This window comes from Ranitomeya variabilis, chromosome 6, assembly GCF_051348905.1.
Source record: "Ranitomeya variabilis isolate aRanVar5 chromosome 6, aRanVar5.hap1, whole genome shotgun sequence".
In the NCBI taxonomy this organism is placed as follows: Eukaryota; Metazoa; Chordata; class Amphibia; order Anura; family Dendrobatidae; genus Ranitomeya; species Ranitomeya variabilis.
The window spans coordinates 410,881,613-410,906,221 of record NC_135237.1 but is presented as its reverse complement, the minus strand read 5'-3'; the positions used below and the strand labels follow the sequence as shown (position 1 = coordinate 410,906,221).

General features: G+C 41.4%; 1 protein-coding gene across 4 annotated transcripts in view; it reads left to right on the top strand.

Annotated features, from left to right (window-relative positions):
• ARHGAP28 (Rho GTPase activating protein 28) overlaps positions 1-24,609 on the top strand; it is a 271,890-nt gene that overhangs the window by 183,767 nt on the left and 63,514 nt on the right. For all 4 annotated transcript variants that reach the window (XM_077270232.1, XM_077270229.1, XM_077270230.1 and 1 more), the window contains exon 2: positions 23,338-23,534. In XM_077270232.1, coding sequence (XP_077126347.1) covers positions 23,366-23,534 — 169 coding nt within the window. In that variant the 5' untranslated portion in view covers positions 23,338-23,365. The remainder of the gene's footprint in view (positions 1-23,337; positions 23,535-24,609) is intronic.

Here is a 24,609-nt window from a genome sequence, read left to right as displayed (position 1 = left end):
AATACCCGCTTGGCACTGGGTTACAGGAAATTGTATATTTTTGTTTCAATATGATTTTGTGTCACTTGTCCAGATATACAAGAGACTGAATTACACAAGGGTAACTGCAGAGCTTTCATTGTATATTTAGTTGATTAGTAAAAGAACCAAGCAAATGATGTGACTTCTTGCACTTTTGCACTTGCGTTCACTCTACTCTTCAGTGAATGACACCTTGACAGAATGAACTACAGGAATGTACTTGAGCAGGAATTACCAATGACCATGATCCCATTGCAACTAAAAACTAAAGTTAGTATTTTGACCTCAAATATATCATGAAATGCTCTTAAGTGTGAATTGAATTTAGAGCTGAGAAAAAAAATTCAAAAAATTTGCAGAATCCTGATCCATTAGTTGGCCGTGGACATGTGGCCAGAGTACTGTGAACCTATAACTGCATGCAGCATTCCTGGCTCCTCTTCTGATTAGATGAATGCTATCAAAATGTCTTCTAATCAGAAGAGGCACCAGAGATACCACATGTAGCAGGAAGTTTGCAGTGCTCTGAACTGGCAGCCAAGAACCACCAACTTGGCCACTGGTGGTACTATGAGGGTTTTCTGCCCAACGCTAGTAAAATATATAAATGTTTGCATGGTATACTGTAGTGTGCAATCAAACGCTCATGAAATACAGTACATGCATTACATACGATAAATATTCTGATTTGAAGGCTCTCAACATCTAAGACCGCCATGTATACAAGAACAGGAGTGTCCACACTCTAATTATAGGTTTTATTGAGCGCATTCAGCTTTTCTCCTATAGCATATAATGGCTTGGTATTACATTGAAAAAATGGTTATGCTGCAATTGTGTTTTGTATGTTTTTTTACAAAAGTTATTTGCACAAGCCACTTTTACCCAATTACCACCTGCCAAATTTAGTACTTTCCAAGTGGGCTAATTTTTATGATTTCTAATTGTCTTACAAAACTTAACCATTATGTTATTCTATCCATGAAAAGTCAACCGTAGTTTCCAATATTGCTTGATGCAATTATGCAATTACGGTATACAAATATTACAATTAATTGCAGGCCTGGTCTTATGTCTCAAGGGTGTTTTCCAATCTTATATAACTACTTTATTATTTTTCCGACAGCACCAATTGCTTTAGTTTCTGCTGAACTTATTGTACATTGCTGAAACCATTGTACATTTGCAGATCAAGTTTAGCTAATCACTCAGCAATGAATTTCTTAATAGTACAAAAATGTCATTGAAGCCTAAGATTTCCAATACTTGCGTTCAGCAGGAGTAAGTGAAAACTGATGAAAGCTTGTAACTATGATGAGTTCAGAACAAGAAGAGAAATCCAGACCAGCTTTTTGGACCTCTAAGCTTGGGAACAAAAAATAATTAGAAGACGGACATGTAACCCTTTCTCTACTTGACCTTGTGGGCTGTTCAGATATAACAAGATAGCCAAGTAGGACACAACAGCATTCCTTTAATGCTTAAATACTGTAATTACCATTATTGTCTAAATTATATACATGACAAACATATACAAAGGAGGTGCATCAGATCTGGTGTATTTACATTAAACAAACTGTGTTGGCTGCTCTTAGCAATGGTTCTAGGGTAGAAAAAGGATAATAGATCGTTCTGGCCATTTACTTTAACTTTTCAAGGTCGAAAGACAAAAAATATCTACCAGATCCTAGTCTTTCCAGGTAGTCGACCCAAACATTTTTACTTTTCTACATGTATAAAATTTAATGTTTGTGGTATTTTAATATACAATTTCCACACATTGCATGCATTCTCCATCCTTTTTTTAAATTAAAGTACATTTCCTTTTCATGTAGAAGACTGTTGCCTTGCCATTTTATACATCCATATTGTAAAACTCCCCAAAATAGTTAGTTCTATTTAGAAAATGTGCAAATTTTGAAGGTGTATAAAGAGAGTCTGAATCCCAAGAACCAGGTCACGAATACACAGAAAAATATACTGCTAGGGTTTAACTTTATGAGTTCTTTTCTATCAGTGTATATGGAAATCCTTATATCCAGGCTACTGAAACAAATCAAGTTGTTGCAAAAAACTACATAAGATTGACTACCATTAAAATAAGTCTTACATAACACAACAGTGCCCAGTCTGATGAATTCCTGTAAGTTTCCATCTTGTTCAGAAGGATACATTTAAAATCGTGGTTGAGGATTCCTCTTTAAATATACAATTGCAGATGAGAGTTGTTATACAGAAGACATTACTTTATTTCTTGCAATTTTTCAACTAGTTCATGGTTTACACTTATGGTTAGACTAGCTGGATGATTGTAATACTTAATGGCACTATAGGGCTTGACTGTTGCTACTTATAGCTAAGTACTGGAATGTTCTAGATTTAACTTGACCAATGCTATAAATGTACAGGTCAATATTTACTTACACAAATATAAAGTAGGAGGGTTATTTAGGCCTTATTGTTAAGAACCCTTTCTTAACTGACACTTCCTACTCCTCCTGTTTAGTCCACTAAAACAACAGGACTGAATAGTCTAGGTCACTTTATTTGCTTCAAGGTAGTCAATCTCCAGCTACACGATGGCCATGATTCCTTCCCAAGCTGACATCGCACACAGCTCCTACTAGGATCCAGTGGTAACCTCACTAGGGGAAATAAATGAATTTTAACATCCCAAGTTACAGTGTCCTTCTTCTAGACTGATATCTCTCATATCTTCAATGAAAATCTCCAGAATTGACTCCTCATAAGGTTGACAGTACATCAATCCTACACTGCTTCAACAAAAACCCTAACCTATGCCTATAAGGTATCCCTTCTTGTGACTAGAATATTCCAGCCCATTATTTTAAATTGCAACAATACTCTGTTGGGTCAGCTTTTGCACCAGACCTTGCTAGATGCTTTCTCAAAGGTACCTCTTATTTATAGATCCCAAAAAGTACACCAAGTTTCACATTATCTAGGTTTTCCACAAGTTTCCTTTCACTTACTCCAGCCTTCACCCCTTTGTCTCTCTTTTATGATAAATATGCTCACCAAAGCTCTGTCATGAAAAAACTGTCATGGTTACAGACAGAATTCCCTTTCCTGTCATCTCAGGGTTAATTTTGCATGACCTCCTTTTGGTTTGGGGAGGGCTATATTTACTCGCCTCTGTCTGGGATCCTTGTCAGTGATACATTTGTTCTTGACTGTGTGTCTGACCCCTGGTGTGCTTGCATACTGTTTTGTCCATTTGCCTTTTAGTGTATAATCCGGTCTGTTTTCTTGTCTGTGCATATGTCTAGTGACTCTGTCCTTGTTACCCATTTCTGGCTCTGACTCTTGGCTTTGTGTTCTCTCTTCCCATCTGCCTGCTCCATTTGTACTGCGCCACTATCTCCGGCTGTCTGACCTCTTGGTACGTCCTGACCACCCTTTACGTCTCACCCTTTTGTACTGCGCTGTCCTCCAGGATTTTCTTCTGTACTTTCTTTTGTACTCGGCTTCTGGCTCTGCCTCCAGTCACTCCCTGGTGGTCACATGTTTCAGGTCCTGCACGCCGGCAGGCAAGCTTGCCGCAGCTCTCCACACACACTCTCTGTCCTTTTGGAAAACGTGCACAGACTCCTGCTATAAGTCTGCAGCTGGGTTCCTGATATTATCACTGACCGGTACTTCTTCCTTCTCTGGTGTGCGGGTTTTTGTTTTGCTATGGACCCGTTGCATGCACTTTCTGAGCAAGTGAGTAATCTCACTCAAATGATGCAAAAACTGTCCATGGAACAGAGAACCCTGGTTCAGTCAAATCAACAGGTTCAGGAAAGAGTTGCTGATGCCATTCAGGGTTCTTTTTCTCCTGGGGCTCGGGATGAGGATGCCACAGATGTTTCCTTAGTTCCCAAAACCACCTGTTAAGATACCCAACACCTTTTCTGGGGATAAAAAAATATTTAGGATGTTCAGAGAAGGGTGTAAACTGTTATTTTTTCTCTACAACCACCGCCTCTGGGAATGAAAGCCAGAGGGTGGAGATTATTATTTCTTTATTAAGGGGGCTCCACAGGCTTAGGCTTTCCCTCTCTCTCTCTCGCCGCTCTGGAACGTATGTCTGTGGATCTGTTTTTTGAGGCTCTTGGGCATATTTATGATGAGCCTGATAGAGTACATCTGGCTGAGATTATGGTGATGCGTGTGACACAGGGGAAGCACTCAGTGGAATGGTTTTGTTCTGAGTTCAGATGCTGGGCAGCTGAGATTTCCTGGAATGATGCCTCTTTACGAGGGTTGTTCTGCAGGGGCCTGTCCACCTGTTTGCAGGATGCACTGGCATTGCATCCTCCCCTGGATACCCTGGAGGATGCTATGACTCAGGCTGCAGTATGAACCATAAGCTCTGTGCCAGAGGGGTGATGCAGCAGGAAACCCCTTTATACTTCATCCCAGGGGACACCCCGTCAACTATGGAACCCATGGAGGTGGGAGCCATGTCAGTCAAGGAGAGAGAGGAGATGCCATAGACATAACCAGCAGAGCCTCAGGACACTGGAAAAAAAACTGTCCTTCTTGTTCCTCTATCTAAGATGTCGGGAAACGTCTAAGTCTGGGTAACGATTGAGGAGGTTGCCCAGACTCCCAGGTACAATTTTCCTCATTTGCTAAAATCCTTCTCCAGGTGGAGTTGGAGGTTGTTGGTGGCCCATTTTTGACTACCGCTTTTGTTGACTCTGGATCTACCATCAATTTAATTGACTCTCGTATTGTGACTCTTTATAAGAAAAGGACAGTTAGGCTTGAATCCCCGGTCAAGGTGGTGGCTATTCACTCCTCTCAGCTGAGAGGGAATCTGTTTTGTGTCTGAGGTCTTCTCAATAAGAGTGGGCTCTGCTCATGTGGAAAACATACGCTGTTTTGTTTTGAATACTTTGCCTGCGGGTCTTGTTTTAGGTATGCCCTGGCTTCAGCACCATAACCCTGTTATTGATTGGGTATCTGGGGAAATTGTCCAATAGGGTCCAATTGTTCCAGTCTGTGTTGCAATTCTGTGCCATTGTCCACCCCTTTAAAATCTGTATCTGTGTCGTTTGTTTAATTTGTCCGGGCCTGAACGCCAAGCCATGAAGGAATATATTGCAGAGAGTCTCCGCAAGAGGAACATTAACCCTTCTGTCTCGCCTGTAGCCGCTGGGTTTTTCTTCATTAAGAAAAATTATGGTGGTTTGCAGCCGTGCCTGAGAAACACGCATCCACTCCCCCTCATTCCAGATCTGTGTAATCAACTTTCTGGGGCCATATGGTTTTTCAAGCTTGATTTACGGGGAGCCTATAACCTGCTAAGGGTTCGTGAAGGGGATGAGTGGAAAACTGTTTTTCTCACGTCTGAAGGACTGTTTGCGAACCTGGTCATGCCCTTCAGGCTGCCTAATGCTCCTGCTGTTTTTCAAAACTTTATTATTGTCATTTTTTCTGATCTGATTGGGCGCTTTGTGGTCATTTACAGTATCTTGATGACATTTTAGCATACTCCTCTGATAGTCAAAACCACTTGCACCATCTGTGTACTGTTCTTCTGGGACTTAGAGAAAACCAGTTGTATGCTAAGTTGGAGAAGTGTTCATTCTTTGTACAGGAATTATCTTTTTTGGCTTTGATTGTTTCTTGTGAGGGTTTATATATGGATCCTAAGAAGGTCCAGGCTATTACTGAGTGGGTTCAACCTCATGATTTAAAGGGTTTGCAATGCTTCCTAGGCTTTGCAAACTACTATTAGAAGTTCAGTACGGGTTTTTCGCAAGTGGTGAAGCCCTTGACTGTTCTCACACTCAAGGGGGCTGATGTTAGGAATTGGTCAGCTTCTGGGAAAAATTATTTTCTGACTTTAAAAGTCTTTTTCCTCTGCTTACCATCCGGATTCTAATTGGCAATCCGAGCGTATGAACCAGTCCCTGGAGAAAATTCTCAGATATTTGGCTTCTCCCAGGATGACTGGTGTGATGCATTGCCAGTGGCAGAATTTGCTTTCAACGGTCGTGTTAGTCAGTCCTCGGGAATGTCTCCCTTCCTGGTCAACTATGGGTTTTACCCACATTTTGGGGAGTTTTCACGCATGCACTAGGTTGTCCAGGGGCGGAGGTTGCGGTGTGACGCTTAAAGACCCTGTGGGGGGAGGTTCAATGAAACATCATCAAAGCCCAGGGAAGGTACAAATTTTTTGTGGACAAGAGAAGGTGGTCGGGTCCTGTGTTCTTAGTGGACGAGAAGGTATGGCTATCCACTCACAATATTAAGCTCAAGGTCCCTTCAGCCAAACTGAGTCCTAAGTTCATTGGCCCAGAGGTGGAGGTTGTCAATCCAATGACCTACACTACAGGTTGCAGCTTCCCACCTCCTTCAAGATATCCAATGTTTTCCACAGGTCTCTTTTGAAACCATTGGGAATGCTCGAGGAGGATTCCGGAATCTGCAGTATTTGATACACTGGAAGCGGTATGGTCCGGAGGATTGGTTTTGGGTCTCGGCCATTTCAGTGCATGTCTATCAGTTGTTTCGAGATTTTCATGCCAGGCATCCTGAGAAGCCTGGGGGTCCAGTGGCCTCCCGTTAAAAGGGGGGTACTGTCATGGTTGCGGACAGGATTCCCTTTCTTGTTCTCTCAGGGTTAATTTTGCATGGCCTCCTTTTTGTTTGGGGAGGGCTATATTTACCCGCCTTCCTCTTGGGTCCTTGTCAGTGATACATTCGTTCTTGACTGTGTGTCTGACCCCTGGTGTGCTTGCATACTGTTTCATCCATTTGCCTTTTAGTGTATAATCCGGTCTGTTTTCTTGTCTGTGCAGTTGCCTATTGACTCTGTCCTTGTTACCCATTTCAGGCTCTGAATCTTGGCTTTGTGTTCTCTCTTCCCGTCTGACCTGATTGTACTGCGTCACTATCTCCGGTTGTCTGACCTCTTCCTACGTCCTGACCACCCTTTACGCCTCACCCTTTTGTACTATGCTGTACTCCAGGCTTTACTTCGGTACTTTCTGACTACTCTCCAGCATCTACAGCCACCGCCTCCATTCAGTGTCTGGCTCCCCCTCCGGTCACTCCCCGGTGGTCATGTGTTTCAGGTCCTGCACGCCGGCAGGTAAGCTTGCCGCAGCTCTCCGCACACACTCTCGGTCCTTTTGGAACACATGCGCAGACTCTAAGTCTGCAGCTGGGTTCCTGATATTATCACTGACCTACCAGTACTTCTTCCTTCTCTGGCATTAGAGTGTAGCATCCCAATGCTAAGACCCTGTACGTATATTTTAGACTAAAGTTGTCTGAATTTGGCCATGATCAGCTAACAGTCTAATGTGCATGAGGGCCTTCGACATTCCCCAAACAGTCTGGCAACAACTTTCTCTGCATTTGAAAACACATGAGTGTGAAGCTGAGCTGAAGCATCTTCTGTATGGGGGAGGAGGCCAACATGGCTATTGATTAATGGATGTTGATAGTTGTGTTGGTAATTGATTGATGAATGCTTAACTGAGCAAAGTTTGCCTGACAGAGATCTAAGTCGTATTGGGACCTTTTCGCAGATAAATTACTAGTTTCTAGATCTCTTTTTCTTTGATATATCATGCAAACATGCTTACATCAGTCTGTCATTTTTCTCTGCATTTAGACTAGGATTGAAATAGGTCGCATCACAACGCATGGATGGCAGCTCCCACTTTCCATCTTTGCTCAGGTCTACAGGACAGATCCAGAGTATGTGCAGTAGCCCTGACCTCATTCTATAGGCCTGTTGTTACAGTGTTTCCGCTCAGGACCTGGAAATGAACTATCGGGGATGACATATGATTCAGTGGTTAAAGAAGAGTTCCTTAACTATTATCCCACAGAAACATTAGGTTCCGTAACTTAATGACTGCTTTGTGTCATCCATTGGCTGTGTGTGCCTAAGTTACTGGCATAAGCATTGTATTTTCAACTAAAATCAGTCAGGCAGTGAAAGAGTCATATATTTCCACTTTGGTGATGGATGGATGGACATATTTAGTTCCTTGTTATCGATGTAATGTATACAGCTTGACATGGAATAGCAATACACATAAACATGATGTAATGATTTCTGGGGTGGCATGTCTTGATGATGGAACTGTTAATATTTACTTTTCAGGTAGAGATTTTTATGCAAGCATACAAATTATACTGATGATTCATTTCTTCATTAGTTCCAGAAATGCCTTCCTGATTCCTGAGCTCTACAAAATCATAGCCATGAAGTCACCATGTTTGTTTTCTATCTTGTATCCTAAAGCGTATTTAGGCCTTGTGCTAAACTGTGACTAGTAATCAGTCATACATAAAGTTCACACATAAGTGTATTTGTAACTCAGCCATGCATAAAGTATTATTCAGAGAGGTTTATATATCATAAGCGTGTGCATATAAGGGATCTTACATATATGGTGGATTTGTTCCATAAGACCATTTTAAGGGGTGCATTCATGTGATCAATCTTTTTGGGAACACCCTATAAGTGAAGATGTTTTTTTTTTTCTCAATTGTTGTTCAGTATCCCTACAGAACAAAGTGATATAAAGTGGCATGCAAAAGTTTGAATACCCCTGGTCAAAATTACTGTGATTGTGAACAGTTAAACAAACTGAAGATGAAATGATCCCTAAAAGACCTTAAGTTAAAGATGACACATTTCCTTTGTATGTTAGACAAAATAAATGTATATATTCATCTTTTACATTTTAAAAATTACAAAAAGGAAAATGGGCCAATGCAACATTTTGGGAACCCTGGTTAGTAGCTAGTAGCACACCCTTTTGAAAGTATCACAGCTTGTAAACACTTTTTCTTGTTTGAGACATTTTCATCCATTCTTCCTTGGAAAGTTCTTCCAATTCTGAGAGATTCCTGAATCGTCTTTCATACACTGCTATTTTAATATCTAGTCACAGATTTTCAACGATGTTCATATCAGAGGACTGTGAGGGCCATTGCAAAACCTTACGCCTTTTTAGGTAGTCTATAGTGGATTTTGACGTGTGTTAAGGATCATTATCCATTTGTAGAAACCTTCCTCTTTTCAACTTCAGCTTTTTTACAGATGGTGTTATGTTTGCATCGAGAATTTGCTGAGATTTCATTGAAACCATTCTTCCCTCTACCCATGAAGTGTTCCTCGTGCCATTAGTTGCAAAACAACTCTAAAACATGATTGATCCACCACTATGCTTAATGATTGGTGAGATGTTCTCTTCCCGAATTTCTGTGGTCTTTTTCTCCTTTTTTTTTTGGAAGTGCATTTGAACAGCAAGGTGGATTGCTGTTGAGGGGAAATAGAGAAAAAAAAAATCTATAAATCTTCAGCACAGCGAGTGTGAACGAGCTGAGTGTGACCTGAGCATAAGTGTGTACGGCGGTAAGTGTGACTTGTGATTCAGTGACTTTGAAATCAGGGAGTTTCCAAGGGAGGAATTGCTGTCTCTTTTTTATTAATACTTTGTATTTATTTTTTATTTAACGTTTCTGTGTGGTGCAATCCCCATTAGGAAATGTGCTCCACTATTGTTAATGCCATCCAGTGCACATCTTGCCACATGTATGCAGTCCTTGATCAGCCGATCGAGGGGGCATACTGCTGTGCGAGATGTGAGCACGTTGAGCATTTGGAAGCCCAGATTCTGGATCTAAATGTGCAGCTGGCAACACTGAGATCCATTGACAATATGGAGAGGAGTCTTCTGCTCACTGAGCAGACGCTCAATGGGATAGATGAGGGGGGATGGTAGGATGGAGCTGCAGGACAATGGAGTAGCAAGCTGGGTGACAGTTAGAAAGCAGGGTAGAGGTAAGAGAGCCAGGGAGGCTAGTCCTGATCTGGCACACCCCAATAAGTTTGCTAAGTTGGCAGATGAGGGGGGTGCCAGTACAGGGGTAGCACTGCTGCAGCCAGGCATGTCCTCTGAAAGCCGGAGGAGTGACTGCTCCAGTAAGGAGGGAAATAGGAGAGCAGGGCAGGCCAGACAGGTGCTGGTAGTGGGGGACTCAATTATTAGGGGAACAGATAGGGCAATCTGTCACAAAGACAGGGATCGTCGAACAGTGTGCTGCCTACCTGGCGCTCGAGTCCGACACATCGCTGATCGGGTGGACAGATTACTGGGAGGGGCTGGTGAGGACCCAGCTGTCATGGTGCACATTGGCACAAATGACAAAGTTAGAGGTAGGTGGAAGGTCCTTAAAGATGATTTCAGGGAATTAGGCTGCAAGCTGAAAGCAAGGACCTCCAACGTGGTATTTTCCAAAATACTGCCTGTACCACATGCCACGCCAGAGAGGCAATGGGAGATTAGAGAGGTTAATAAGTGGTTCAAGAATTGGTGTAGGAAGGAGGGGTTTGGGTTCCTGCAGAACTGGGCCGACTTCTCAGTTGGCTACAGGCTCTACGCTAGGGACGGGCTCCACCTCAATGGGGAAGGTGCAGCTGTGCTGGGGGAGAAAATGGCTAGAAGGTTGGAGGAGTGTTTAAACTAGGGATTGGGGGGAGGGTATTCAATTTATAGGAGGGGAAGATAGTGCAGATAGAGACCAGGGCACAAATAAGGAAGTTGGGGGTGGCGGTGGCATGGGGGGTGGGGTTAGAACAGTTAATAATTTAAGAAAGAAAAGAGGTACAGAGAGGAACATCAAGTGCATGTATACTAATGCCAGAAGCCTCGCCAACAAAATGGATGAATTAGAACTAATGTTGTTGGAGCATAATTATGACATGGTGGGGATATCTGAAACATGGCTGGATGAGAGCCATGACTGGGCTGTTAACTTGCAGAGCTATAGCCTGTTCAGAAATGACCGTACAGATAAGCGAGGGGGTGGGGTGGGTCTATATGTAAAATCGTCCTTAAAACCCATCCTGCGTGATAATATAGGTGAATTTAATGAAAATGTAGAGTCCCTGTGGGTGGAGATAAGGGGAGGGGGAAAAATAATAAATTACTGATAGGGGTTTGTTATAAATCTCCAAAAATAATGGAAGCAATGGAGAATATCCTCGTAAAGCAAATAGATGAAGCTGCGACTCAAGGAGAAGTCATTATTATGGGGGACTGAAATAGATTGGGGAACAGACAACTATGAGAGACAATTACCTTTTACAACTGGTTCAGGACCCAACAAGAAGGGGGGCACTGCTAGACCTAATATTAACCAACAGGCCAGACCGCATAGCAAATATAAGGGTTGGGGGTCACTTGGGGAATAGTGATCACAAAATAATAAGTTTTCATGTATCCTTTAATAAGATGTGTAATAGAGGGGTTACAAGGACACTAAACTTCAGGAGGGCAAATTTCCAACGGATGAGAGAGGATCTTGGTGCAATTAACTGGGACGATATCCTGAGACACAAAAATACACAAAGAAAATGGGAGACGTTTATTAGCATCCTGGATAGGACCTGTGCACAGTATATACTGTATGGGAATAAACATACTAGAAATAGGAGGAAACCAATATGGCTAAATAGAGCTGTAAGGGGCGCAATAAGTGACAAAAAGAAAGCATTTAGAGAATTAAAGAAGTAGGTAGTGAGGAGGCATTAAATAAATACAGAAAATTACCGTACGTAAATTCTGTGAAAAGCAAATCAAGGTAGCAAAGATTGAGACAGAGAGACTCATTGCCAGAGAGAGTAAAAATAATCCCAAAATATTCTTTAACTACGTAAATAGTAGGAAACTAAAAAATGATAGTGTTGGCCCCCTTAAAAATAGTCTGGGTGAAATGGTGGATGATGATGAGGAAAAAGCCAATATGCTAAATGACTTTTTTTCATCAGTATTTACAAAAGAAAATCCCATGGCAGACAAAATGACTAGTGATAAAAATTCCCAATTAAATGTCACCTGCTTAACCCAGCAGGAAGTACGGCGGCGTCTAAAAATCACTAAAATTGACAAATCTCCGGGCCCGGATGGGATACACCCCCGAGTACTGTAGGAATTAAGTACAGTCATTGATAGACCATTATTTTTAATATTTAAAGACTCCATAATAACAGGGTCTGTACCACAGGACTGGCGTATAGCAAATGTGGTGCCAATATTCAAAAAGGGGACAAAAACTGAACTCGGTAATTATAGGCCAGTAAGCTTAACCTCTACTGTGGGTAAAATCCTGGAGGGCATTCTAAGGGATGCTATACTGGAGTATCTAAAGAGGAATAACCTCATGACCCAGTATCAGCACGGGTTTACTAGGGACCGTTCATGGACTAATTTGATCAGCTTCTATGAAGAGGTAAGTTCCGGACTGGACCAAGGGAACCCAGTGGATGTAGTGTATATGAACTTTTCAAAAGCTTTTGATACGGTGCCACACAAAAGGTTGTTACATAAAATGAGAATAATGGGGATAGGGGAAAATATGTATAAGTGTATTGAGAGCTGGCTCAGGGATAGGAAACAAAGGGTGGTTATTAATGGAGCACACTCGGACTGGGTCGCAGTTAGCAGTGGGATAGCACAGGGGTCAGTATTGGACCCTCTTCTTTTTAACATATTTATTAATGACCTTGTAGGGGGCATTCAGAGTAGAATTTCAATATTTGCAGATGACACTAAACTCTGCAGGGTAATCAATACAGTGGAGGACAATTTTATATTACAGGATGATTTATGTAAACTAGAAGCTTGGACTGATAAATGGCGAATGAGCTTTAATGGGGATAAATGTAAGGTCATGCACTTGGGTAGAAGTAATAAGATGTATAACTATGTGCTTAATTCTAAAACTCTGGGCAAAACCGTCAATGAAAAAGACCTGGGTGTATGGGTGGATGGCAAACTCATATTCAGTGGCCAGTGTCAGGCAGCTGCTACAAAGGCAAATAAAATAATGGGATGTATTAAAAGAGGCATAGATGCTCATGAGAAGAACATAATTTTACCTCTATACAAGTCACTAGTTCGACCACACTTAGAATATTGTGCACAGTTCTGGTCTCCGGTGTATAAGAAAGACATAGCTGAACTGGAGCGGGTGCAGAGAAGAGCGACCAAGGTTATTAGAGGACTGGGGGGTCTGCAATACCAAGATAGGTTATTACACTTGGGGGTATTTAGTTTGGAAAAACGAAGACTAAGGGGTGATCTTATTTTAATGTATAAATATATGAGGGGACAGTACAAAGACCTTTCTGATGATCTTTTTAATCATAGACCTGAGACAGGGACAAGGGGGCATCCTCTACATCTGGAGGAAAAAAGGTTTAAGCATAATAACAGACGCGGATTCTTTACTGTAAGAGCAGTGAGACTATGGAACTCTCTGCCGTATGATGTTGTAATGAGTGATTCAATACTTAAATTTAAGAGGGGACTTGATACCTTTCTGGAAAAGTATAATGTTACAGGGTATATACACTAGATTCCTTGATAGGGCGTTGATCCAGGGAACTAGTCTGATTGCCGTATGTGGAGTCGGGAAGGAATTTCTTTCCCCAAGGTGGAGCTTACTCTTTGCCACATGGGTTTTTTTTGCCTTCCTCTGGATCAACATGTTAGGGCATGTTAGGTTAGGCTATGGGTTGAACTAGATGGACTTAAATTCTTCCTTCAACCTTAATAACTATGTAACTATGTAACATACCTTTGATCATTGTCTCCAAAGCGTTCTATTTTAACCTCATCGATATCGGTCCACAGGACTTGTTTCCAAGATGTATCAGAATTGTTTAAATGTTCTTTTGCTTACTTCTGAAGGTGAATGTTACAGTGAGGACGAGGTTTTCTTCTGATGACTCTTCCATGAAGGCCATATTTGTGCAGGTCTCGCTGAACAGTAAAAGAATGTACCACAACTCCAGAGTCTGCTAAATCTTTCTGAAGGTCTTTTGCAATAAAATGGAGGTTCTGATTTGCCTCTCTAGCAATCTTACATGCAGTTTTCACTAAAATTTTGATTGGTCTTCCAGATGTTATCTTGACCTCCACTGTTCCTGTTAACTGCCATTTTTTATTTACATCTCGAACTGAAGAAAAGGCAACTTGAAAATGCTTTGCTATCATCTTATATATATACCATCTTCACTTTCAGAGTGCTATATAGCTGCTTAGAAGAACCCATGGCTGCTATTTTTGGCACAAGGTTAGAGGAGGCTGGGTTTTTATACAGGTGGGAAATTTGTATCACCTGGCCTTTCTTAACAATGACTGTGAACAAGCCATTACACTAACAGACTAATTAAGGTCTGAAACCTTGGTCAAAGTTATCTGAGCACACAAATCTCCAAGTGTGCCAAAACTTTGTCAACAGGCCATTTTCCTTTTTGTAATTTTTAAAATGTAAAAAATGACTATATATAATTTTTTTTTGCCTAAAATACAAATAAAATATGTCATCTATAACTTGAGGCCTTTTACAGATCACTTAATTTTCATCTTGCTTAACTGTTCACAATAACAATAATTTTGACCAGGGGTACCCAAACTTTTACATGCCACTGTATACTGTTGAAATGAGAAGTTTACATACTCTATATAAAAAGACACATATGCATCTTTTTCTCAATATCTGACATGAAATCAGAATAAACTTTTCCCATTTTAGGTCAATTAGGATTACCATAATTATTAATATTTGCCAAATGCCAGAATAATGAGAGATAGAGAATGCTTTAAGGCATTTTTATTACTTAATGCCAAATCCAAACTTTACATACATTTCATTAGTATTTAGTACCATTGGCCTTAAACTGAATGACTTGGGAAATCCTTCCACAAACTTCTCACCATAGTTGGTCATAATATGGCCCATTCCTCCTGACAAAACTGGTGCAACTGATCCAGGTTTGTAGGTCACCTTGCTCGCACATGCCTTTTCCGCTTTGCCCATAAATATTCAATAGGATTGAGATCAGGGCTTTGTGATGGTCACTCCAAAACATTGACTTTGTTATCACAAAAGGAAGAAAACGGCAGCACTCACCAATCTTCAGAGCAGGTAATTCTTTATTGCATATCAATCTTCACGGCACGGGGGTGTATATACAGAGGAGTGTGATAGCTTAAACGACGGCCGTTTCGCCATATTGGTGAGTGCTGCCTTTTTCTTCCTTTTGCGATTCTTGTCAGCATTTTTTCTGGATCGAGCAGCCGAGATCAGTCGGCCAGCTGATGCTGATAAGCCGGTGTGTTCACAGTGTGAACATTTGGTGGTGCGGTCAGCTGTTTTCTTTTTAGTTACTATATTGACTTTGTTATCCTTAAGCCACTTTGTTACCATTTTGGCATTATGTTTCAGGTCATTGTCCATTTGGAAGACCCATTTCCACCTAAGCTTTAACTTCCTTTTTGATGTTTTGAGATGTTTCTTCAGTATTGCCACCTAATCTTCTTTTCTCATGATGCCATCTATTTTGTGAAGTGCATAAGTCCTTCCTGCAGCAATGCAAACCCACAACATGATGCTTACACCCTTACACCCCAGTGTTTCATAGTTGGGATGGTGTTCTTAGGCTTCCAGGCTTCTCCCTTTTACCTTCAATAGTAAAGATAGTCATTATGCCCAAAAAGTTAAATTTTTTGTGGTCTATCAGACCACAGGACATGTCTCCAACAATTAAGGTCTTTGCTCATGTGTAGTACAAAATCCAGCACCAAGAGGTTGCGCTCCAATAAGCTTTATTCCAAAATCTTCCTATAAAAATATAGTCAACCGACCAAAAGAAAAAATGGCACAAATAGCAGAGGTCTCAGACACCGCTTTACGCGTTTCAGGGCCAAATATGCCCCTTAGTCATAACCTATGTGCATTTGCAAATATTAATCTGGCTTTTTTATGTTTCTTTTGTAGTAATGGCTTCTTTCTGGCAAAGCCCATGTTGATACATTACTCATTTCAAGGTGGATATTGACACAATCTTACCAGCTTCTGCCATCATCTTCACAAGGTCTTTTGCTTTTGTCCATGAGGTGATATGCACAAAGCATGTTTATGTCTGGGACACAAAACCCATCTCCTTCTTGAGTGATATAATGGCTGGACATGTTGTTTGTAATTGCATAGAATTGTTTTCACAGATGAACAAGGCACCTTCAGGTATCTTGAAATTGTACCCAAGGATGAGCCAGACTTGTGCAAGTCCACAGTTCTCTTCTAGATATCTTGGCTGATTTCTTTAAACTTTCCCATGATTCTATACAAAGAAGAAGTGTGTTTCAGGTGTGCATTAAAATACATTCACAGGTGTGTCTCTAATTAACTCAGATGTTGCCCAAAAATCAGAAGCTTCATTATATCATCATATGGGCAATCCAGAATTGTTTAAAGGCATAGCATTCTTAGTGTATGTAAACTTTTGACTTTGCAGTAAGTAATAAAAATGCCTTAAAACATTATCTCTCATTAATCTGGCATTTGACAAATATTAGTAATTATGGTAATCCTAATTGACCTAAAACGGGAACAGTTTATTCTGATTTCATGTCAGATATTGAGAAAAATATGCATACCGTATTTTTCGGACTACAAGACGCACTTTTCCCCCCCAAAAAAGGGGGGAAAATAGGGGGTGCGTCTAATAGTCATAATGCAGGCTTACCCACAGTGGTGTAGTGGCGGTGGCAGAAGTGCGGCGGCAGAGGTGCGGTATGGCGTGCGCAGAGTCCCTTCCATAGATGAGGTGATGCAGCGGCCCGGAATGCAATGTGAGCAGCAGAGCCGGGTTGATCACCGGTTTATCGGTGGTGGCGGCCATCTTCCTGAGGCCACGCGTGCGCAGATGGAGTGCTCTGCTTCCCGGGGCTTCAGGAAAATGGCCACGGGATGCCGCGCGTGCACAGATGGAGATCGCGGCGGCCATTTTCCTGAAGCCGAGTTCGCAGATTTAGATCTCGGCTTCAGGAAAATGGCCGCCGCGATCTCCATCTGCACACGCGCGGCCTCCTGCGGCCATTTTCCTGAAGTCCTGGGAAGCAGAGCACTCCATCTGGGCACACGCGGCCTTGGGAAGATGGCCGCCGCCACCGATAAAACTGCTGCTCACATTGCATACCAGGCCGCTGCGTCACCTCACCTGTGGAAGGGACCCTGTTCACGCCATACCACACCTCTGCTGCAACCCCCCCATGGACACCAGGCCATGGCATTGCCCACCTAAGTAGGAAGGGACCCTGCTCAGGTGCACGCCGTACCGCATCACCCCACCTCTGCCAACACTATGCCTCCTGTGACCCTGCTCTGCCACTGCCAGCCCTCAGGTAAGATACTGTAAATTTGGACAATAAGACGGACCCCCATCTTATAATAAAATCTTTTTTTCTGCAATTTTCACCCCAAATTTGGGGTGCGTCTTATGGTCCGGTGCGTCTTATAGTCCGAAAAATATGGTATGTGTCTTTTTATATAGTGTATGTAAACTTCTAGTTTCACCTGTACGTACATTTCAGATTGCATGTCTGCATAAGTGTGTGCAATATAGAAAAGTTTAAATCTTGCTTCTAAGCCATAGAAATGAAAGAATTTCTTCCATATTTGGTGATTCAGTGAGTCATACAAAGTGTTAAGAGGTCCAAGATTTTTCTGTTTGTGAAGCTTCAAGTGCATTGAGTTATCAAAGAATTCCCAGTTAGTCTGCAATTTTTTCCATAAGAGGTTTATTAAATAATGAAACGCACATTGTGGCACAAGCTTTACTGCATGCTCTTAATTTCTCTTGAACACCAACGGGGAAACAAAATACATATAAAGGTCCTAATGTCAAGAATTGAGTCAGGAATTGCAGCCAGTTAATGCTTGGGACCACCCACTGCTGTCTTTCTTGGGGATGATACATAGCTAAACAGTTCATTACAGCTCTAGTATTCATGAATCTGGTCTTTTGCCATTTACCTATTTTGATAATTACATGGAAATTTGACCACAGTGACCAACAATCATAAAAAAGTAAGCATCGTAGTATAAAAAGGTTGAAAAACAGACCCAGGTTTTTCTAGTGAAAAGTATTATGCTGTAAGGTGGATCTAGAAAAAGGTAAAAACCCTCATTAGTCAGATGAAAAATTTCTTCTACAAATCTTTTCTTAACCCTTTCCAACATTGGGCGTAATAGTACGCCGATGTCAGACTTTACCTCTTTCCGGGCACATGTCAGCTGATATATACAGCTGACATGTGCCCGCAACAGCCACAGGTGGAATCGCGATCCACCTGTGGCTGTTAACTAGTTAAATGCCTCTGTCAATTTCTGACAGCGGCATTTAACTCGCGCTTATCGGAAGCGCGTCGTAAATCCCACCCATCGGTGACCCCGTCACATGATTGCTGGTCACCAATAGGTCGGCATGACAACCAGAGGTCTCCAGCAGACCTCTATGGTTGTTATTGCCGGATTGCTATGAGCGCTGCTCGGTGGTCGGCGCTCATAGCAAGTGAGCATTTCTACTAGACACAGACCATCTGATCATCGCATGTGTGTACCAGAGAAGATTAAAATAGTGCAGCTTAGAGTCTCCCATGGAGAGTATTGAAGCATGCAAAAAGTTAAAAAAAAATGTTTTAAAAATATTTAATTTTTTTTTAAAAAGTTCAAATCACCCCCCTTTTGCCACATTTAAAATAAAACCAAAAAATCAAATATCTACATATTTGGTATTGCCGCATTCAGAATCGCCCGATCTGTCAATATAAAAAAAATAATCCTATCGCTAAATGGCGTAATGAGAAAAAAAATCAAAACTTCAAAATTACTTTTTTTTGGTCGCAGCTACATTGCAATAAAATGCAATAACGGACAATCAAAAGATCATATCTACACTAAAATGGTGTCAATAAAAACAGCAGCTCGACACACAAAAAAATAATCCCTCACCCAGCCCCAGATCACGAAAAATGAAGACTCTAGAGGTCCCGGAAAATGGCACCATTTTTTTTTTACCAAACTTTGGATTTTTTTTCACCAAAAAACAGACAGTCTACTTTGCGGTGGATACCGCGTAGCTGCACCAGTCCTCTGCGCGCCTTTTTCCTTTCCTCCAATGGCTGGACTGCCACATCATTTAGTGTTTTCCTCAACACTCTCCAGTTGATGCAAACTAACTGTATTGGGGCCCATTATATGGTTCACATCACCTCAGCTATATATCTAGCACACTGATGAAGATCCACGTGGACCGAAACATTTGTGACTACTGTATGTACATTAAATATTCCCCTTTGCATCACATTTCTGGAGTGTGCCAATTATAAATTATTTCCCATTCTTCTCCTGCCGCAGTGGAGCCTGCTCGGCGGAGATGTCGGTCCCAGCGTCTCGCTCAGTCTGATTCTGTGCAAAGGCTTACTGCTGCTTTTCCAGCTTCGGCCATTGAAGTCAGTGCTAGGCAGCGGCGAGCAGATGCTTTTGGGACTAAGTCTTGCTTTTCCCCTTCTGAGCATGCCCAGGGTAAGATCTCTCATTGGAGATCGAGGGTCACATGCCCAGATACTGCAGCAAAACCCATTGGTTCTCCAGGAAGGTCCTGAAGTTGCTCAGGCTCTGTGGCAGTCTCTCATTGGTCCTTCTAGGAAGGCCCTGTACTTGCTGCAGCTATAAAAGGTTCGCATGGCCGCACGGCCATGCTCAAGTATCAAATCTAAGTTATGTGCATTGCGCCAGTGTGGTTACGTTTGTATGTGTTCAGGGACCCGGCTGAAATAAGCCCCTAGAATACCGGCACCTCTGGTGAGGAGATTGTGTGTATGGTTTCAGGGTCCCGGCTGAAATAAGCCCCTAGAATACCGGCTCCTCCTTTGAGGAGGTTGTGTGTATGGATTCAGGGCCCCGGCTGAAATAAGCCCCTAGAATACCGGCACCTCCGGTGAGGAGATTGTGTGTATGGATTCAGGGCCCTGGCTGAAATAAGCCCCTAGAATACCGGTACCTCCGGTGAGGAGATTGTGTGTATGGATTTAGGGCCTCGGCTGAAATAAGCCCCTAGAATACCGGCACCTCCGGTGAGGAGATTGTGTGTATGGTTTCAGAGCCCCGGCTGAAATAAGCCCCTAGAATACCGGCTCCTCTGGTGAGGAGATTGTATGTTTGTGTAACCACCAACTGCTATCTGCTCGGCAGTCGCTGTGTACTCCTGTGAGGTTAACAGGACACAGTGCTTTCTTTAGGCGACTCTGTGAAGTAACAGAGTTCGCTTCTACCGCCATATAGGGCCACCATTTACCAGCAGCAGGTTCTCTCCTGCACGGTGGACCCCGGGCTGCGAACGCACCAAATAACATCTCTCTATTTACTCGGTGCGTTCCGCCAGCCCTAACAACTAATACCAGAAAACAAAAATAGAAAGTGACTTAAAAAATCCAAATGATGAATCAGGGCTGATATGCATGTAATGTGAATGCAACCCAAAAAATACATGTGCTGTTTCACTCATAAATGTCACGCTGCAGCACTGCAGTTAAATGCAAACTCAACTAGATGGCAGCAGAGTGGAGAGAGGGCTGAAATCTTGCTCAGAGCAGACCAGCAGAACTGCATCGAGGCTACGACTAGGTGGCAGCAGAATAGTAAAACAAGCCTGGTCAATACCAGAGAGTAACATAGCACCAAGGGGAATTCCAAACACAGAGTCAGAGGAACGCCAAAAGGTCAGTACCAGTCCGTAGCAGAAGTACCAGGAGCAAGAGACAGAATCAGGTCAGAGCCAAAGCAGTCGAGTACTGGGTAATCCAAACACACAGGGACACACAGAGTTGGGGCAGGAAGAGAGGAATGAACAGACACGGGCAAAAACAGCTAAATGCAGCAGGATAAATGAGGGCCTCATCAGAGCCAGCTACACACGCCGTAGGATGCAGCACAGAGAAATGGCAGTCCCGACACCGGAACAAGAGAGAGAAAGTTAACCCCTGACAAGACCAGACCGGGAAAGGAGAGGCAAGACCCAAAACCCAGTCTGGAGCATGACAATAAAGAACTTAATCCAGGTGCGCACATATCATTGGTACGGTTTGTGCAGGTGCCCAAGAGGTAAGGGGTCCCATGCCCACTTCCAAAGCAAGTGGAATTGTGCATTATGGTGAGCTATTGGGCTCATATACTGTCCTTGCACATGGACCTCTTCTGTCTATGTCCACCAGTGCCTTCTTTCGACCAGACCGATGATATAAATGATAGCAAATCAGTTTATTTTCACTGTGGTCTAAGGAAGGTTTTTGTGACCAAAACGTCACATGTATGTATTGGATAGCATTCACATTAAACAAATATCAGACCATTAACACATTTGTTTGGATTTCCATGGTTTCTTCTGATTTGTGGATTAAGGACAACAATAAAACTGCAAGTATCACATAATGACAAGAAATAATCACAATTTTCAATTTCATTATAAATGGACTAATTATTTGACTAACTATGACATTAGACCAAAATATTAGACTTTATATGGGTAATATAAAAGTCTTATTATCAGACTTTAGACAGTTATAGTTGGAAAAATTATGCTGTGTAAGCTGTTAGCTTCAGTACAATCAATACTCGTTCTCAGCCAGATCCATTTTTAATAATGCTTAAAACTAATAAAGTGAGTTTTGGTAGTGGATAGGCTACAGTGTAGACCCTATTGCCTGCTAGTTGTATTGTTAGTTTCGGGGCACATTATCATATATAGCCAGTTAGCCCATTAGCAATGGTGTTCCTAAATGACATGTAGCTGAAATACCTCTATGTCTGCTCAGTTTTTCACAAAGCTCATGTTTTTAGTTTTCCTAATGTCGACATAAAACTAATGGGAAACAGATGGTTGAATAGCTCTACCTAGTATTTAAAAGCTCTGGAGGTTACATTCCTTCTTGATTATGCAAGGAAATAAGAAAGTGGATAAGGAAATGAGAGGCAGAGCTATTCCTTCGTGGAGATACAGCTATCCGGGCAGGGATATGGATGATACACTGATGGAAAGGGATTCATTATAAATGTTCCAGATTTCTTGTATCACATTCTCTTTCTGGCTCAATGAATCCTAAACCATTCCGTTTGTTTAGAAAACAAGTTTTCTCTTGTTATATTTAGTTCTCCACATTCTGTTTTTCTTAATTATCTTCAAGCTGTACATAATCCTAACATAATTGGTATAGGATTTTAGGAGGAGGGCTGTAGAGACACATACTATGTATATAGGGGGCTATAGAGAAATAAGAATCAGCTTCTTTAGATCAAGCGAATGGAAGACATACTGAGCAGTTGGACCCCCAATGGTTGTTTCCTGGCATTGATACTCTCCAGACAAACCTCTGAGAATGCTTAGATATAACGAGACCACTTAAATATTATGCTACTATTCAATTTGTCCAGAAGTTGTTACGGGGCTGAATATTTTTGCTTGGATTGTTAGAAAAGTATTCATCTAAATGTCTGGTTAACTGTTCACTTCATTTAAGGGCTTTCCTACAGAAGATATTTTTTTTTTCAAATAGTAGCAATAAGTGTTTTCATATTTCACTTTCAGTAAAAATTCTAATGGAATGGCCCACTTTCTGCCATCCACATTTTTTGCTTTCGACCCCAAAGGTGCATCATGTATTCTCACTTTTGCAGCATTTTGGACTAATAGGATAAAGCCTTTCCGCTTCACCCAGAGGAGGCTGTTTCCTCCTTATTATCAAAGTCATGACAACTCTAATAGGATGGGGGCGCTGTCAGTCACCTGATCTCAAAATCACTGGACTCTCTTCTGTGTATCCAGAATGCTGTGGCCATGTGATCACATGGAATAGTTAGGAGGGGGGTGGCTGCAGAATAATGCAAGGAGGACGGTCTTACTACTGTAATGACATTAGCTAGGCATAAGGAGAGGAAGTGGGATGGAAAACGCAAGCTGTGGAAAAACTGATCATGTTGAGATTTCAGGACAGAAGGGGGTGACATGGAACACAGAGCTATAAAAGTAAGGAAAAAATCAAATGACATCTTGACATGGACCTGTTTCCTTTCGTGTCAAGACACAAGAACTACTGATATTCCTGAAATTCCAGTTCTGAAATAAAGTGAGAATTTCATAAAAATGTTTTACTGTTTTTATTTTTAATCATCGATAACATTTGAAAATAATTGTTATATTCCAAAAACCCCTTTACACCATGTGTACAACAAAAATGGCCATGTAGGCAGAAAAATAACATGAAAAACACTAACATGATATATATATATATATATATATATATATGAAATGTAATTGCAATGTTGATGTCTTATTCTTCTTTCTCATGATTCAGAGGAAATAGATGGAAGTAATTAAGTTGTTCCAGCAGAATTGCTGCATTCCTCATTTGCAATTTTGTCTTCCAGAAAAAGCAATTCCCGAAGAATCAACAGGATGCTTTCTGATGAATCTGCACACACCCCTGTGTTCAACCGATCCGTCTCTGAAACTTCCATGGACAACTCATCAATGGAAGATTTCTGGTGTGAACTCAAGAACATCAAAGAGAACAGTGAGAATGGGTCAGATGACAGTCTGCTGATGGATGTAAAGCCTGTGGATGGTATGGGTGTTAATCTTTTTTTCATCAGTAGACTGCAGGCAAATGGCTATGTCACAAAATGTTCAAAGTAGTCATAATGACCAATGTATGTGTGGTAAGCAGTCTACCCTCTAAGCCGAGCAATCTGGAAAGGAATGAGATAAAAATGCTCCACAGACATATTGTAAGAACTGAGGCACTGGCACATATTTCTCAGTATTGTCTTAATTCATAGGGCAAATTTAGACTGGACAGTCTTACAATACCGCAGATTTATCAAAGTGATTCATGCTGTTTGACAAATCTGCCACATATTAAGACGGTCTAATCTAATTTGACACCACTTATTGGTTGTCTTAATTTGAATCAGAAATTTGCACCAACATTTTTGCTAAATTTTTGACAAACAGCGTTTCATGAACCATGCCCCTTTCTGCCAAGCCACACCCATTTATAAAACTACATATTTACAGGGGTTATCCATGAAGTATATATGAACTATCCACAGGAAATCCAGCAAACACACCGAACAACTGAAATCTGCACTAGGGCAAATAAAGACACAGTTTCTATAAAAACATGAACTTTATTATATAAGTAGATCACAGTAAAACATGAGCTCAACAATAAGGAATAGTGCCATAAGCGGCAGGAGAGGACAATACAGACATGTAGAATGTTCACTGGGTAGCTGGAATCGACAATGTCAAATAGTCTTCATATATGGAAGTAAGAATATTCTTTATGATGTGCCAGTATAAGACTAGTATAGCAGCATACAGCAGTGCATATCCTTACTTCCATATAGGAAGACTGCTTAGTCGTATATTGGCACATCATGTACTGCAACATGTATATAGTTTCACATTGTCCTAATTTTTATACCCCTCATTTTTTGGTTAATTGACTATATATTATTATTAAAACTCAATTTATCATTTGCCTTTTTTAAAGCCGCTTTTCTTTTTTTTCTTGGGCAATGTTTTCCAGATTTAGCCATTTTTGTGATGTATGACTTTTTGAAATGTCAAACAAAAAGTCACAAACTCACTCTAGTAGTGGTGTGTCGTAAAAAGTGGAGAAACATTTATAGAAA